Source organism: Osmerus eperlanus, chromosome 2, assembly GCF_963692335.1.
Source record: "Osmerus eperlanus chromosome 2, fOsmEpe2.1, whole genome shotgun sequence".
Lineage (NCBI taxonomy): Eukaryota > Metazoa > Chordata > Actinopteri > Osmeriformes > Osmeridae > Osmerus > Osmerus eperlanus.
Window position 1 is genome coordinate 23,032,877 of NC_085019.1, and position 10,371 is coordinate 23,043,247.

General features: G+C 50.3%; 1 protein-coding gene across 1 annotated transcript in view; it reads left to right on the forward strand.

Moving 5' to 3' along the window:
* Window positions 1–4,896, forward strand: part of igf2bp1 (insulin-like growth factor 2 mRNA binding protein 1) — a 38,323-nt gene extending 33,427 nt beyond the window's left edge. The window contains exons 6-15 of the mRNA XM_062480555.1: window positions 197–481; window positions 1,443–1,577; window positions 1,702–1,824; window positions 2,397–2,532; window positions 2,645–2,767; window positions 2,988–3,104; window positions 3,242–3,316; window positions 3,646–3,777; window positions 4,162–4,275; window positions 4,527–4,896. Of these exons, the coding sequence (XP_062336539.1) occupies window positions 197–481; window positions 1,443–1,577; window positions 1,702–1,824; window positions 2,397–2,532; window positions 2,645–2,767; window positions 2,988–3,104; window positions 3,242–3,316; window positions 3,646–3,777; window positions 4,162–4,275; window positions 4,527–4,676 (1,390 nt within the window). The 3' untranslated portion in view covers window positions 4,677–4,896. The remainder of the gene's footprint in view (window positions 1–196; window positions 482–1,442; window positions 1,578–1,701; window positions 1,825–2,396; window positions 2,533–2,644; window positions 2,768–2,987; window positions 3,105–3,241; window positions 3,317–3,645; window positions 3,778–4,161; window positions 4,276–4,526) is intronic.
* The last annotated feature ends 5,475 nt before the right edge of the window (window positions 4,897–10,371 follow it).

Consider the following 10,371-nt stretch of genomic DNA (forward strand, 5'->3'; position numbering starts at 1 on the left):
AACACCGCAAGTCAACTCTACCCTTAAATAGTTTTGAGGCGGTTCCCCCGCCCAGTTCACTGACCAGGCTGTCACCAGTCACGCTGAGGCGTCTGGAGGAAAAGATGTTGATGGATTCACTCTCACTGGAGTTCAGGTTTTATGTGAGCAATGCTCTCCATAGTAACAGCCCCTCCCCCTCTCCCCCCCCCCCCAGAGCGATCCAGAAACTGAACGGCTACCAGTTTGAGAACAACGCCCTCCGAGTCTCCTATATCCCCGACGAGAACTCCGAGATGGACGCGGGCCGCGGCCCCGACAACGGTCGTCGGGCGGGGTACGGGCCGCGCGGGCCTCGGGGCGGGTCGCCGTCGGGGATGCCCTCCAAGCACCAGCACGCCGACATCCCCCTGCGCCTGCTCGTACCCACCCAGTACGTGGGCGCCATCATCGGCAAGGAGGGAGCCACCATCCGCAACATCACCAAACAGACCCAGAGCAAGTCAGTAGAGACACCTGAGATGTCTGTCTGTCTATACCTGAGCTGTCTGTCTATACCTGAACTGACTGTCTATACCTGAGCTGTCTGTCTATACCTGAACTGACTGTCTATACCTGAGCTGTCTGTCTATACCTGAACTGACTGTCTATACCTGAGCTGTCTGTCTATACCTGAACTGACTGTCTATACCTGAGCTGTCTGTCTATACCTGAACTGACTGTCTATACCTGAGCTGTCTGTCTATACCTGAACTGACTGTCTATACCTGAACTGTCTGTCTATACCTGAACTGACTGACTGACTGTCTGACTGTCTATACCTGAGCTGTTTATCTGTCTGTGTCTATATCTGAGATGACTGTCTATACCTGAGCTGTCTGTCTGACTGACTGTCTGACTGACTGTCTATACCCGAGCTGTTTACCTGACTGACTATCTATACCTGAGCTGACTATCTATACCTGAGCTGTCTGTCTGACTGACTGTCTGACTGACTGTCTATACCCGAGCTGTTTACCTGACTGACTGTCTATACCTGACTGACTATCTATACCCGAGCTGATTATCTATACCTGAGCTGTCTGTCTGACTGACTGTCTGACTGACTGTCTATACCCGAGCTGTTTACCTGACTGACTGTCTATACCTGACTGACTATCTATACCTGAGCTGACTATCTATACCTGAGCTGTCTGTCTGTCTCAGAGAGACTTTGCTAGTACCGCTGTGTGTCTGAACTGGTAATTTTCTATATCAAGGTGTTTGTGAAACTCTGTTGTTGCAGATGTTGTCGTTTTTAATACATACAAACCCAGAAACCCAACAGTCCCATCGTTCCTCAACAGAAAGACAGAACATCTTTGTCCCCACAGTCTACAGGACTAGTCTTTAGCCAGGTGTTGGTGGGAGGTGTTGAGGATGAGTGGCTGGTCTGATGTGCTTCGTGTGCTCCGGGCTTTCAGGATCGACGTCCACCGCAAGGAGAACGCCGGCGCGGCCGAGAAGCCCATCAGCATCCACTCCACCCCGGACGGCTGCTCCTCCGCCTGCAAGATGATCCTGGACATCATGCAGCAGGAGGCCAAGGACACCAAGACGTGAGGCCCAAACACACACACACACACACAGTGAGCATAAGGGAGTGAGGTTCCTCCATGGTGTTGGTGTTGTGTGTCATGGTGTGTGTTGTTGTTGTGTGTGTGTGTGTGTTGTTGTGTCCAGCGCTGACGAGGTTCCTCTGAAGATCCTCGCTCACAACAACTTTGTCGGCCGTCTGATCGGCAAGGAGGGACGCAACCTGAAGAAGGTGGAACAAGACACAGACACCAAGATCACCATCTCCCCGTAAGACTCTCTCTCTCTCTCTCGCTCGCTCGCGCGCGCGCCATCAAGGTCAATGATGAAAGATCATGCACCACGCTGATGTCGTGATGGATTCTGATCCTAGCTGAGACTGAATTGTCAGTGTAGACGCCGTGGTGGTCACTAGCCACTTAGATACGAGCAGGATATCTCGTTTCCACGTGCAGGTGGAACAGCTGCCTGATGTGTCCTCCTGCTTTCTTACAACCCTGCTGCTCTCCTCCTCCCCCCCTCCTCCTCCCTCCTCCCCCCCTCCTCCTCCCTCCTCCTCCCCTCTCCTCCTCCCCCCCTCCTCCTCCCCTCCTCCCCCCCTCCTCCTCCCTCCTCCCCCCTCTCCTCCTCCCCCTCTCCTCCTCCCTCCCCTCCTCTCCTCCTCCCCCCTCTCCTCCTCCCCCCTCTCCTCCTCCCCCTCTCCTCCTCCCTCCCCTCCTCCCCCCTCTCCTCCTCCCCCCCTCCTCCCCCCTCTCCTCCTCCCCCCCTCCTCCCCCCTCTCCTCCTCCCCCTCCTCCCCTCCTCCCTCCTCCTCCCTCCTCCTCTCCTCTCCACCCCCCCAGGCTGCAGGACCTGACCCTGTATAACCCAGAGAGGACCATCACAGTGAAGGGCCCGATTGAGGCCTGCTGCCTGGCCGAGCAGGAGATCATGAAGAAGGTCCGCGAGGCCTACGACAACGACATTGCTGCCATGAATGTGAGTCCACACCGGTCCACACACACGCCAAGTACACGCCTAGTACACCCCCACACACACACACAAACACACACAGACACTGCCTTGTTGTTTACCTGTATCTTCTTTCCAGCAACAGACTCACCTGATCCCAGGCCTGAATCTGGGAGCTCTCGGTTTGTTCCCACCCTCCTCCTCCATGGCCCCGCCCCCACCTGGAAACTCCGCCTCTGGCGCCCCCTACGGATCCTTCGGGGTAAGAGCTCCTCCCAGTGGTCCTCCCGCTCGGCGCAGGTGGAAACCTGGTGCAGTTACGCTGTGGTCATGTTCACCAGGTGGGGGTTAGGGCTGGTTATGGTCCAGCCGTATCAGGTTTTCTGCCAGGAAGTTGCTCACAGGAAGTGCTCTGGGTGTGCTGCTAACGTGCGCTACATAAACGCAGTGTGTTTAGCATGCGTGTGTGCCCTGTGTCGCAGGCTCCGGAGCAGGAGACGGTGCACGTGTACATCCCTGCCCAGGCGGTGGGGGCCATCATCGGGAAGAAGGGGCAGCACATCAAGCAGCTGAGCCGCTTCGCTGGGGCCTCCATCAAGGTGGGTGTAGTCCCCTGTGTTCTGGGCCCTGTTCTCCAAACACGAATCACAGTTTAAACTTCTGTGATCCCTCCTGTCTTAACATGTGCTGTTGTGTTTATCTTTTTCTCGCCCCCCCCCCCTCTCTCCGTCTCCAGATCGCCCCTGCAGAAGCTCCAGACTCTAAGATGCGCATGGTCATCGTGACAGGCCCACCTGAGGCCCAGTTCAAGGTACGTGTCGTTCTGATGGCCTCAGTGTCACTCTCCTCCTCTCTCTTCTCTCCACTAATCTCTGCTCTTCTCTCCTCTAATCTCTGCTCTTCTCTCCTCTAATCTCTGCTCTTCTCTTTTCTAATCTCTGCTCTTCTCTCTCCTCTAATCTCTCCTCTCCTCGAATCTATTCTCTCCTCTAATCTCTGATCTTCTCTCTCCTCTAATCTCTGCTCTTCTCTCCTCTAATCTCTTCTCTCCTCTAATCTCTCCTCTTCTCTCCTCTAATCTCTGCTCCTCTCTCTAATCTCTGCTCTTCTCTCTCCTCTAATCTCTGCCGCCCCCTGCAGGCCCAGGGCAGGATCTACGGGAAGCTGAAGGAGGAGAACTTCTTCGGGCCTAAGGAGGAGGTGAAGCTGGAGACCCACATCAAGGTGGCCGCCGCCGCCGCCGGCCGCGTCATCGGGAAGGGAGGCAAGACGGTGAGTGGCGCCCCGACGCCGAACGCTGTCCACCCGTCACACATGCCCGCCCAACAAGACCAGGGGCGGGCCTAGGGGGTTAAAGTCCCAAGTTATTGAAGTTATTTCATAAAGTTGCATTTAGTAAGCATCAGACAGCCAGCCGGATGGCCTCATGCAATGCCTCCGCTCCCCTCCTCCTCCTCTCCCCACCTCCTCCTCCTCTCCCCACCTCCTCCTCTTTCCTCCTCCTCCTCTCCCCACCTCCTCCTCTCCCCTCCTCCTCCTCTCCCCACCTCCTCCTCTTTCCTCCTCCTCCTCTCCCCACCTCCTCCTCTTTCCACCTCCTCCTCCTCCTCCTCTCCCCACCACCTCCTCCTCCTCTCCACCTCCTCCACCCCGCAGGTGAACGAGCTGCAGAACCTCACAGCAGCGGAGGTGGTGGTTCCCAGAGAGCAGACCCCGGACGAGAACGACCAGGTCATCGTCAAAATCATCGGACACTTCTACGCCAGCCAGGTCAGGAGAGATCACACTTCAGCTTTCTCACAATGCACCTTCAAATGTGTTCCTAATTATCTATTTTTTATATGTAAAAAAAAGGCTTTTTCTTGCAAGGTAGGTTTTCTAATGCTACTGTAGATGTTTCATATCTATATTATGGTGGCCATGGCAGTCAAGACTGGAAATGTGCATCATGTGACCTCTGACCAATGGTGTAGTCCCACCTCTCATATTAACCAATGCTGTTGTTGTCCCGCCCCTCACAGCTGGCCCAGAGGAAGATCAGGGACATTCTGACTCAGGTCAAGCAGCAGCAGAAAGGGGGCATGGGGGGCCAAGGCTCCCACCCCCAGGCCACCTCAGAGATGGGGCCCCCGCAGGGGCTGTCGCAGGAGTCCCAGCCGCGGAGGAAGTGAGGGGGCGGGGCCTCACCTGACGGACGGACAGACAGACGAGGCACGGACGGAACGACACACGGACCCAGCGAGGAGGGAGGGGCGAGAGACACCGAGTCAGAGAGGGAGGGACGAGAGCGACACCGAGTCAGAGAGGGAGGGGCGAGAGCGACACCGAGTCAGAGAGGGAGGGACGAGAGACACCGAGTCAGAGAGGGAGGGACGAGAGACACCGAGTCAGAGAGGGAGGGACGAGAGCAACACCGAGTCAGAGAGGGAGGGACGAGAGACACCGAGTCAGAGAGGGAGGGGAATGCCCGCGAGGAAAGGAAAAAGTTCCAGAAAAAAATAATACAAATAAAAGGTGAAATGAATTGAAAAGAGATTGAGGCAAAACATTTAAAAAAAAGAGAAGCAAACAAACCGAGGAAACAGACAGCTCGAGAACAGAGACCAGATGCCAGGCCGGAGTAGGGGAGTGGCTGTGGATGGTAGGGGGGGCAGGCAGCCCCCTCGTGTGTGGGACTCAGGGGGAGACTGTTTGTTAATGACCAGAGCGGGGTGGTTCCATGCGGAGATGGCAGCCGTTTCCCGTGTGAGCTCAACGGCCTCCCCACAGCGGGCAGAACGGCGAGGGCGGGACGGAGGGAGGTGGCCGTTCCGTTGTCTCTCTCTGTGTTCTGCCTGTAGGGTTCCATGTCGTAGCTACACACACCGGGGGGGGGGGGCTCACCTCGCACCCGTGCCCAAACCTCCACCATCTCCAGCCAGTCCTAGATTTTAAAGGTGTTTTTTTTTTTTAAAGATAGAGATATATGTATAGAAATGTTTATTCAGAGCTATTATAAATAGAATGCAGTGTAGGGGAGGCGGGAGAGAGGGCGGGGGAAGCCAACGTGAGGGAGGGAGGGTGGGGGTTAGGGGACCAAGCGATGACCCCAGCCAGCCAACAGTGAGTTTAGCAAAGGAGCCGCAGTTGTTAACACAGCTCTGAAACTCCTCCTGCGGAGAGCCACAGAGGAGTCCCCAAAAAAATATAAATAATAGTAAGACGGAAAAATATGAGGTTGTAAATATAATCTTCATGTCAAGTTGAGGAATGCTGCGCAGCGGCCCTGCCTGTCCACAGGGGGGGGCTCTCCTCCTGTCTCAGGTCCGCCGGGCGCGCCCGCGTACGAGGGTCGTCCCCGGCGGCTCCGCCCCTCGACCACGAGGCGGCACGCCGGCGCAGCTAGAGTTCAGTAAGGTAGCAGAGGCCGTGGCTAGCCCTGCAGTTGTATTGCAGAGGCTTAGCTCAGACAGGTGGAACAAGAACAGCCACCAACAAAACAGCCTGCCATGCTTGCTGGCTAGCGGCCCACGCCCACACGGCATATTTTATATATATTATATATATATGATATGTGAGTTAACCCGGCTCCTTGGGGAAAAGAATTGAAGGTGAGAAGGATGTGTGTGAATGGTGACACCGGGGTGAGATGTAGCAGTCCTGCAGTAACGGACAGACAAAGTGTGTCTGGAGGTCACCTTGTTTTCCCCTCTGCGATGCTCGGACCAGGTACACCTGCTGGTCCTGTGACCAGGTACACCTGGTCCTGTGGGTCCAGCAGGGTTAGGAGTTCCATCCTTCTCACCTTTTAGGAAAGAGGTTAAAATCAGATGAAGGGGTGTGGCTTCCTCCTTTTCTCTCCCAGTCCGCTGAGGGCCTGCAGGTGAAGCCTCCAGACTCCGCCCACAGACGATGGGTGTGGCTGAAGCCTGGAAGTTCTCACCGATATTAGAAAAGATTAGAGAAGAAGAAATTAAAAAAGAAAAACCTACCTCAGGGTATTGTTACCTCAGTGTTCCGAACTTTTGTCTTTGTTTTTTTTTTTTTGCTTGCTGATGTTTTATATGAAAAAGCTGATAGTCCTGAATATCTTTTATTTTTTTAAGGAAAAAGGTATTTTTTTTAGGTTTTGTCTTGTTGCTTTGATTATTTTTTTCTGTTTTTTTTTGTTGTTGTTGCTGTTGAGATGTTTGCTTGAGTTCAGTGGCCCCAGAGGTGAAGTCAGAGATTTCAAAATTAGCAGAGGGGAGAAGAGTGGTTAAGTCTTGATGTCTAGATCACCTCTGAGTCTTATTGAAGTGTGATTGGAGCATCCGGTCTTCTTATCAAAGCATTGGCCAATAGGGAGTGGTGTTGTTCGTTACCAGGGTTTCTGGACACAAGTAGGTCCATTCCATAAATTTGGTCTGGCTTTAAATCACTCCACAGGGGAGAAAGTAAGATTTTGACGTTGTCAAAAGAATATGATTATATGTTTGTCATACAAGCTTTAATTTATAATACCGCTAAACTAGAATATTGAAAGTCCAGTTGTAGGGAGTTAGAACAATTGTATCCTCCTACACTGGATTAAGTCAGGTTTTTTATTTCTATGAATAACTCCCCAGGATGTGGCAGTGCCCACTGTGTGTCCAGAGGCCCTCTTCTCTGTATCATAATGACATCATCATAGTGCGCCAATTGTTTACCTGCATGTGAGCGTGTCGAAGTTAACTGTGGTGACTGTGCCAGAGAAATGTATATTTAAGACTGAAGGGCATTCTACCTGAGCCCTGGCTCTGATATCAAACACTGAATGTGAATATTTATTACCTCTGTGCATTGACCAGTTAGCCTCAGCCCTCCCTATGGCCGATGCCGGTTTGTGAGTCTGTATGTGCAGTAAGTGTGTGTGTGTGTGTGTGTGTGTGCACGGGAGAAAGAGAGAATGTTAGAGAGCGCGTTTGGGGTGTGTAAGTGTTTTCTGTTCATTGGTTTAAGTGTTTGATTTTGTGGGGGGAGTGGTGGGGTGTAGAAAAAGCAGAAAAAAGTGCGAAGAGAACCTATGGCCTTGGTCTGTATTTCAACCGACCGAGGAGATTCAAGAACCTCCAAAAAATGGGAGCAAAAAAGCAAGAGAGTTTAAAATAATCCGCCAGGATATAGATTGAACCTGTACATAAGATGTTGGAAACCCGTTAACAATACTTTTGTATTTTTGATTAAATAAATTTGGAGAAAAAAAAACCTAGAAAAAACTAATGGAATATAGGTGAAGAGTCCAGCTTGCCTGGTGACATCTAGACACTGCCAGATTCCACCGTTCTTACTGCCTGCGTTATTCACCAGACGGCAACACCAGGCTGGTCAGGGTTGTCCCATACTGTACTACTCTACCATCAACAGGTCAAAGTCTATTCTATTGTTTATGCTTCCATTTTTATCGAGATGGCAACTGTTCCTGTGAGCTTCACTCCCAGGCTTCTCACTGACCCGTAACAGACGAGGTCTTGGTGGCAGTTCTGTGTGTGCGTTCTCATTTCTGCACTAGTCTACATTTTAAAGGATCAAGCCAGTGGTCTTGTATCTATCTGCTAGTGTTGCTACAGGAGCAGAGCCACAGACAGTAACTCACACGAGGTTTGAAGTTCCCCTTTCCGCCGTTTCCGGCTGTTCCCTAGCCATAGAGCTCTGTTCACCAACACCAAGACACTATCACGGATTATTCAGACTGCAGCCGATTTTGTTTTATTATTCTTTTTATTTTATAATACAGCAAGCTATATTTGGACATGACATCTGGTTACGTACTGTTACACTAATTGAATAATGTAAACGACAACTATTGAAATGACCGAGAACCTCCAGGAATGTTTGAAACTTGATGCAATTTAGAAAGGAGGCATGAGAATAAAGAAGGGAGGGAAACAGAGGGGAGGGAGAGAGAGACAGAGGGAGAGAAGAGGGGAGATGGGCCAGTCTTACGGAGAAAGAGGGAGGGAGGGAGGGAAAGGGGGTGGGTGTTATATCAGAAAGAGAGACAGTGTGTTTGACGTTCAAAAATTGCCTTTTTGTGTTTGGTCACTTGAAATGCAACTGTAGATTTAGTCCAGTCATAGTGGACTTGACATCACACACACACAATGTCTCCCCCTTCATCCTTTAGATTTTCACAGTTTCTCTAATTTGACTCTTAACACCTCCTTTCTGCCTTTAACCCTTGTGCTGCCTTCGGGTCACATGACCCAAAGGTTCATAACGAACCATCGTTGTGTTTACCCAATTTTACCCAATACAAAAACAACTAAAAATAATTTTCTTTTAACCTTCGCAATGTGGGGGGTCTGAGACAGCCCAACGGTTAAAAGAAAATGCTTCACTTTGTTTTTGTATGCGTTAAAGTTGCCGCAATACGACGGTGGGTCACAATGACTGATGAGTCAGAATGACCCCAGAAGATAACACAAGGGTTAACCTGTTTTTATTTGAGTGTTTTGTATTCCACAGAATGAGGAGGGTGTTTTTATTTTATTTAATTTTTTTCATTTTTGGAGTTGGGGGTTCCTCTCCTCTGCTGGGCGCCTCAATGTTCGCTTCCTCATCTGTTCAGATGGTTCTCCTTTTATTTACTATAACTTTTACATTTTTCTTTCTGTTGCTTTAGTTTGGAATATAGATAATTTGATCTTTTGATCACATTTTAATGCACAGACTTCTTAATAAATGAATAAAAAAACAGCTACTAAATAAGATGAAATACTAACATGTAACTCATTACATGACCTGAGTAATAACTGTGCCAAACGGGACATTTGTTTCTGTTCTCTAAAGAGAGAGTAGGATCCGGTGGTTTGCTGTGTACCGGGAGACACCAGGGAGGGAGAGCCATGGCGATGGCTCCCGTTCTTGTCCTCGTATACACAGAGAAACGTTAGAAACACAAACCCAGTTCACGCTCCTGGTCTGTGGCAACGCAAATGGCTCACTATATACTGCCCACATTTCAAACCCCTCCAGTTAGAAATCCAAACGGATGTCCTCTCGTATGCAAACTGTGCACGATAGCCTGCTAAGTTGTAGTCACGCACAACATTTCGCAATTGGCTTGTGGACTTTGGATTCAGATCTTCACAATTGAACCCCAGTAATAAGTTGCAATATTCATTCAGACTCCCCATCTAAGCTTAGGTTGGCATGTTGACGATAGACCCGAGCTCTTGTAAGAGAAACGGTGACTTTTGAAACAAAGATGCACACCCCAACCTTGTTAGCTTTGGCTCATCGTTGGATGACTCCAGAGAGATGAGTGCTACGAAGACGAAACAACCTCACACATAACTAGGAACGCTACCTCAACACTCAGCCATAAGATTGTTATTATGATCAAAACCAGACAAGAGCCACAGTGCATGTTACAGTCTAGTTTGTCTCTTTCACTTTAATTTATTTTCTTTCTTTTTATCATTTTACTTTTTGGGTTTTGAATTTACCTCTCCGGCTTAGAGTTGGGCCTGTAAAAACGAGAGCACGGTTCGGGGAGTGGAGGAGCAGGAGGACTAGAGCTGTGTGGCGGTTTGTTAGTTTAATCTTTCACGCCCCTCAAAAAATTCTTAGATGCTAATTTTGATCTGTTTTATCTTTTATTAGTTATCCTCATCTAACGTTTATGAGAAAGCTTTTAGAGGAATTAACCGATGCTAGATCTGTACGTAACAGCAGATTCACCCCAATACTCTTAGTGGAATCAGGGCCTTGCGTTCTCAGGGTGGAAAACTGAGTAGCTTCAATACCTCAGTACGTACACCACACTCTGTGCCTGCGCCAGTCCTTAATGGTCCACTCCCGAAAGCCCAGACTTCACTACCCACAATCCTGTGCTCCAGCCCAGACTTCACTACCCACAATCCT